This window comes from Parus major, chromosome 5 (genome assembly GCF_001522545.3).
Source record: "Parus major isolate Abel chromosome 5, Parus_major1.1, whole genome shotgun sequence".
NCBI lineage: Eukaryota > Metazoa > Chordata > Aves > Passeriformes > Paridae > Parus > Parus major.
In genome coordinates this window covers 17,996,971-18,004,355 of record NC_031774.1, presented here as the reverse complement: position 1 = coordinate 18,004,355, position 7,385 = coordinate 17,996,971, and the positions used below count along the sequence as shown (strand labels likewise).

The following is a 7,385-nucleotide window of genomic DNA, read 5'->3' as shown; positions in this document are numbered from 1 at the left end:
AAGCCATTATTTAAAAAGTTAACTTTGACATCCTATAGCATCCATTTAAAAGATATCATACAATTTAAAAAAGAAATACAGCTCAGATCTGGCCTAGTCAGAACAATTGAGATTGTTCCTATGGAGTATAACTATTTTTGTAAGGTCATGATATTGACAAACTTGTGGTAAGTTCTAATAGCTAACAACTCTAATTCTAAAGGTGATTTGCTTTCCAGCTCTCACTGTTATCGTACATCTGAAAATTAAAACCAAGGAGACAGCACTATCCTTATCTTAAATAGTATCTAAAACTGTTGTGATACTGGCTGGTTGTCTCTACTGTAGGTGATGAAACAGCTTTGCTCATAAAATGGCTGCTAAGCATTTTTAAAGCATTTATTATAAAACAAAATCCACATAATCTATAGTACAAAAGCAGAGTCTGTTATCTGTACAAATATTTATACAAAATACCAGTTACTTCAAACAAGCCTTTGGTTTTGTTAACATAAGGAAACATTGCAGTTTCATGACCAGAAAATTGTTAAAGTACAATGGTCTGAAGTGATGACAGCCTCAAAGATTTTTTTACAACACTATTACCAAGTCATTTGTGGGCTAGAAGGCCATGCTTGGGAAGATAATTGATAAAGACTTTCTGTAACATGATAAAAACTTTATGGCTCTAATGAAAATTGTAACATGCTGAAAACAGTGTTAATTTAATCCCCAAACCTAAATATCAGTCACTGGCATTTTTTTTTTTAAATGCTACGTATTTTTGACAGGTATTGGGATGTCCATTGAAATAGATATGAATATATAAGTCAAAGTTAACTTGAAATAATGCATTTGAGAGAAACTCCAATATATTACAAATTCAAAACATGCATGCTCTAAAAAAACCTCCAAAATTTTAAGCTTTCAGTTATTTCCACAACTTGTGGCTGTATGTATTTTAACTGAAGAGAACCCTAACAATAATACAAAGCTTTGTTAAAACCAGCTGAGTACAATCTACTTTTATTTCCCCCAGTTTATATGTTAATCTGTTTAAAATACACAAGGCACTGAAGTATTGGGTTTGGTTGTCTTTTGAGGTAACAAATGCTACAAAATGATACGCATATAAAGCTGTAATTATTAGGCTGTTTGCAGAATACACAATTTAATATAAATATAAAAAGATTACTTGTGGGTTATATAAAAATTCTTGGTACTCTGTATATTCCTGTATATTTACAATAGCAGCAATTGCGATACAAGTAGGTGAGTAGGAAAGCGGTCTGGGTTAGAGTTGTGTTTATGATACCCCCAAATTTCACACAGCCGTCCTCCCGCTTTCAACACTTTTTGTTTTACCTCCACAGGCTGATGAATTCCATGTACAACTATTTACAGGCTGCAGGATCTCTGTACAAATCAAACAGGAATATCGCTCCCTTTGTCAAACGCAGCCACCCCAGGAAGGCTGTCACCAGAGCGGCCTCTTAAATTCTTATTTACAGAAAGGTGCATCAGCGGGAGCACTCGCTTTTCAGAGGTGTCAATGGTGCTGAATTAGTCTGTCAAACTTGCTTTTCTCCTCTGACAAGTCCTTCTAAGCACATTCTCTGCATGTATTTTGTCAAAAAACCAACCTGTTTAGGAATTGTCATTGTGATCTTCTGTCCACCAGATTTCTGTGTTGGCTGGTGAGGACCTAGCCCTGACTCCAGAGATTGACTGCAACAAGGGCTGTGGCTCATGCTGGGAACAGCCAGGATGTGGCAGCTTGTCACAGCTGGTTGGGAGCACTCTCAGCATGTCAGGACATGGCATTTTGAAGGATTTTGTTGGGGAATGCAGAAGACATATCAGACTTTCCATCAAGTTTCCAACATTGCTATCAGCAGGCTTAACATTGATATAAAATAAATTTTTCCTTTTTTTATTCCTTACAGGGTGTATGATTCTATGTGAAAAAGCCCACAGCACAGCTGACCAACCTCAAAATAAACAAATGAAAGAAAATCTCCCTTCAGAAAATCTAGGGTAAGCGTTCTCAGGAAGGAGAGGTAGAAGACCTAAAAGGATTGAAAATATCTATGCCTATTAAATAGTTATTTTATCATGTAGTAAATACCTTAAGCTGTTTAGCTAAACTTAAAACTGCTGTAGAAAGAGAACTTTTATATATAATGATAAACAGAAAGTGTCGCAGTACCTAAGGGAACAGCAGCAGAAACAGCAGACACCTCTCAGAGTTTAGGATTCAGCCTTCCCTGAATTTCTTACAGACAAGGTAAATTTACAAGGAAGATTCTACTCATAATTTATAATTGGAGTCACAACACACAATCACCACCAAATGACTGAGCTGCAAACAGTTATTTTGACTGTGGCTTGTCTAAGGCTCTGTCCATGCATGGACCTTTATAAATGTCCTTCACCACTGTAACAGCAAATATATTCTAATTTAGGGCTCCGTGCCAGGCAGTCGTGCATGTTCTTAATTACTGGGAACATGCCTGCCTTCTGTTTTCATTTCCCGACATTAATGGATATCATTTGTAGTGCAATTGTAAGCACAGCTGCTCATTTGGACTTACTCAACATAAACCCCAACAAAATGATGGAAGAGATCTGCTTCCAAAAATGCTTGAGGCCAACAGGACACACAACTTTTGTGATGTTTAACTGAGCACACTTGTGAAGTAGCACAACGTGCTAACAGGCTCTGAGGAAGGGCAGCACAAGAGCCCTCCCCAGCAAAGGGATCTGACCCTGCAGGCCACGGAGGAGTGTCATCACCCCACTATGACCAGCTCTTACTTGAGTGCTCCTGCTTCCAAGTCCTTTTTCACTGCTGTGCACAAAGCAGCAGAATGTCAAAAGCCTCAGAATTCAAGAGCCACCAGTTGGCATAAAAATGATGAGAACATCATGAGTTCTGGACCTTGCACATAACATTCTAGATACAAGATGGAAAACAGATCTAGGGTGAACAAGCCTGGAGCTTTCCAGAAAGCTCATCCTAGGTCTGTAAAACAGGTATTGAGGGAACAGACAATTTTGTTGTTACTTTGAAAAGAAGCAGAACCTTTAAGGAAGTGCCTAGACCTTTGCAAACCACAGAAATGAAAGCTTACTACTGAAAACCAATTCCATTATTCCAAAAGAATTTTGTTTCCCACTCATTTCTGCCTTCCTCTTTAGAATATGCTGATAGTGGCATAATCTCATTTTTAGACACAAAGCATTTTGTGCTTTAACACTGTCCTGAAGAAATTATTATTTGTCGTACATAGAGATTCAGCTGAATCTTAGCCTGAGTGCTCTCTAATGATCTGTCCAGACAGAAGAAACCTCAGTAAAGAAGACAGCTGGGATAGTGCTCATGAAGTTTCCTCAGACTCATCCAGAACAAATTCACTATCTCTACTGCAAATTTAAAGGTGCAGTGGGCCAGTCTAGCTGAAGTCAAGCTATAATTTGCACAAATTGTTCCTTAAAAGAGTCCTTGACTGTTGATGATGATTACTTGTCCATTTACCTTACAGCCTCACACTGCTGCTTCACCTGCCGTGCAGATGGCACAAATTCTAGAGGAGGGAAGACCCAAGTGGCCACTTCCATGACAGCACTGCAGGACAGGTAAGCTGCTCTCTCTCTGCTGGGCCATCTGTCCTTTAACACAGAATCAACCATACAATTTGCCCATTATTGGCTGCTCTCCAGACACCATTCCTTGTGACACCCTGAGTTGTTTCAAGTGCTAATATGCAGTCACAATGGGCTTGGGAAATAGTGGTTGAAAACACTGATTCAAGTACTCACAACTCACACAGGTTGCTGAATCACATGTACCCCTTTGCAGGTTATTAGGATAGAACTTTTAAAATGTTTCAATCAGCTTCCTCACAGAAAACTTCTACGTTATTAAAACTATGCTTAAACCTCACCAAAAAGCATCTTTCCCCCAAACATTACCTGTTGATCCCTGAACTGCCAGAATCTCATATGCACTCACTAATTCCCTGCAAGTCCTTCTCTCATCCTTATCTAGAAGAAAATAGCATCTGTTTTCTATGTTTTAGCTTGAAAGTTCACAGGATGGAAATCACTAAGAACATAGAGGGGATATTTGGAAAGAAGTAGTTCCTGTTGCTCAGGTTTTCTTCCTGGTCTTTTCTAACACCTGGATTGCAGTAATCATTTAAAAGTATATAGTCTACAGCAATCAAAAGTAATATTTAGTATTTAAATGTTAAGATGCTAAATTTGTATACAATCTTTTTTTGGAAAAGGCTTTTAATGTCAGTAATATGGAGCAGTGGGGGACTTTGATTTTCATCACTGAAGTTCATGTGCCTCAGAGAAGGCAATTCCCCAGCAAACATCAAGAGCAAGAGGCTATGAATGTTCAACTGAAATAAAAATGTATACTTAATTCACCCAATTCACCAAGTGCTTTCTTCCTTCTTAAAACCCAAGCTCCAAAAAAATGTGACTCTTAAGTCACATTCAGCTCTCGGTAAAAAATGCTAGTTTTCTTGGACTCAATTGCAATGTTTGTAATAGGATACAAATCTTCAGATGAAGTGGTTAGGATTCTTATAGCTATGGCTCTTTAAAAAGATCAGTGGTTTAATGAAAAAAAAAAAAATTAAGTACTTTTGCATCCAGTATCATCACAGGAATACAGGAAAATGAATGTGGTATACCTCTAAGCTAGAACTGTGACATGAAACAACTAATGAATTCATTATAAACAGTGAATAGTTATCAAGCAGAAAATTACATATGATATGAAATTGGACCACCACCTGCTATAATGTAGAACAAATACTCTTTTATATAACTCATGTGGCACATGAGCTGTGGATCTATATTCCTAATTTAGTTAATTGAAACATGATCACATGAAAATTGCTTTCTCTTACCAAACCATCAGTGCAGAGATTGGCTAAGTCACTCCAAGAGTAACAAACTAAAACCTTGCCCATCACAGCATAGTACAAAATTACTAATGTTGATAGCAAATGAGGAAAGAACCCATTCTTAAACTTCATTTCTATACTTTTCTCTATGAAAAATCATCTTCTTTGTGCTTAATCCCTCAAGTAAAAATTTAGACATGAAGGTAGTAAATGCTGCTTTGGGAATTTCAGTAATACACCAGTGGCAGCACAAATCCTATCCTTGAACTATGCAGACAGGAAGAACAGATCTGGACTAATAAATCTGAAAACACAAAGTGGAGCAGAACACTGTGGCACCAGCCCTTCTACTACCACAACCAAACCTCTCTCCTGGAGCTGTAGGGTTCCTCTGATGTGCTTTCAAATAACTTGCTAAAAAGACCCAAAGCCACGTACAATTTTAGTTCAAACAATTAAAAAATTTTCATTGTTGCCATCAATATTAAAGCTGTTGAAGGCCCAACACATCTGTTATTGAGCAGCTGCAGAAGCAGGTGCAAGTTTGCATATTCAGAGCTTCCCTCAGATGTCCCAAGCAGGCACTCACATTATCATCACCAGTACTGAATTTATAAAGTGCCATACAATACCCAACCCTTTTTGCTACAGAGAAAGAGCAATTAAAGCCAAAATTTATCTTCTGAATCTGAAAGGGACCGATTCTAGCTCCCCCATTCCCTAATAGGTTTTTTTTTGTAGGAATGGGAACAAGCACATTGCTGATCTTGATGTCCTGAGGTTATACCAGTTTGTATGAGTTAATTATTTTTATATCAACATGAATAGAAAAAAGTATGTCTTTTCTCCTTCCTCTGTTCTTTTTTCTATCTATTTCTAAATATGAATCATGTGGCAAGTTTTTATGGGATATGACTAAACTGATTTTTTACTTGAGCTATGCAGATACCGTTTTTTCTACAACCACCAGCTAAACCCCAAACAACTTTCCTCATTTGAATACAAATGACTATTTTGTTCCACTTTGGAAAATTAAGACACAAAGCAATTCTCTGATCAAGTCAACATGCGTGAACACCTCAGAAATCTGGCACAGTGATTACAGGACACTTGAGAAAAAGAAGACTAGCACTGTGTTTTAAGAAGCAGCTGACTGTTACAGCTTCTTCCCATACAGTCACCAAAATTTCACAAGGAAGGATGAAGGACCTGGGTCGCATCACTATTAAAATGGTGACTCTGACCAAATCTGCAATTTGTTGGGCATTTCTCTTAGCTTAAATATCACTTCAAACTTGACCCTTGCTCTCATCCACAGGTCAGTACAACTGCTTCTGCTACAATTCACCCAGTCAGGTGGGGAACTGGTTGGGACTAAACCAAATTTTTTAGGACAAATATTTTTCAGCATGACTCAGAATCGGCCATGTGCAGAGTGCCACTGACATGAGGTAGGACATGATGCCTTTGCGTTTAGTTAAGCTGGAAGGTTTGGCCAAGAGAAATGTTCTTTCTGTTCAACACTAAGCAGATGGAGAGGGAGGTTTGAAATTCATGTCTTGGCACTCAAGTTCTGCTGGAAAGCATTCAGCTCGTTTGCAAACAGGAGCATCTAAGGGTTGTGATCCTGCACGTTTTCTTCCAGTGGTGGTGAAGGGATGATACTGACAAGTGTAATTAAATGAGTTTTTCTTCTCTAGGAATAAGCCTACATTTTCTTTAGATGACCTCCCTTCCAACAAGCCACTTAGTTTTCTTGTCTTACATTAACAAAAATAACTACGTACACTTTTTGCATGTAAGAAGGTGACTTAAAAATGCAGAAAGTTTCAACATTCCCTCCCCAAATCCTTTGGAGACTGAGTCAGTTACATGACTTCAAAAAGGCAAATATGGCACAAAAGAATTGAAATTAAGTTAAAAAAATCAATTTTATAAATATTCTTCCTCTGTACAATTTTTCACAGCCCCACCCCTCCAACCCATTTTTATTCACATTTAGTTTTGTTTAATTCCCACCCAGATTTATTTTTAAATCATAAAATATATATTTTAAATCTGTTCATATTTTAAAATATTTACAGGAAAAGTTCCTTCTGTTGAGGTCATGAAGAGTCTGTACAAGGAGAGGGTGGAGGGGGGTAGAGGTGAAAATAGCTTCGTTCCGTGGCAGGAGATGGAGGGCAACTTTCTTCTGCCGACATGTACTGACTGCGAGGTGTGGGTGGAGGGGGATAAGGGTCTGAGTCTGAATTTAAATCTATATAGTATTTGTTGGCCTTCCATCGACTTGTAGTATAGTCACTGTCACAGACATCTGTGCTGCATGGGGTTGTGGGTGGAGCTATCCCTCGTATAAGGTATGGCCTGCACAAAAAACAGAAAAAGCACATGCATTAGTTGCAATCTGGGGAGGAAAGAAAGAAAAGAGATTGAGTTGCTCTGTGTGTTCAGTCAAGATGCCTGTTCATTAGTACTACA

At 38.1% G+C, this 7,385-nt stretch overlaps 1 protein-coding gene across 2 annotated transcripts in view; it reads right to left on the bottom strand.

The window, feature by feature from the left end:
- Positions 1-364: 364 nt before the first annotated feature.
- Positions 365-7,385, bottom strand: part of LRP5 (LDL receptor related protein 5) — a 138,196-nt gene continuing 131,175 nt past the window's right edge. The window contains exon 23 of one of the 2 annotated variants that reach the window (XM_015631471.2): positions 365-7,271. In XM_015631471.2, the coding sequence (XP_015486957.1) occupies positions 7,010-7,271 (262 nt within the window). In that variant the 3' untranslated portion in view covers positions 365-7,009. The remainder of the gene's footprint in view (positions 7,272-7,385) is intronic. The other variant, XM_015631472.1, reaches the window with a different exon arrangement.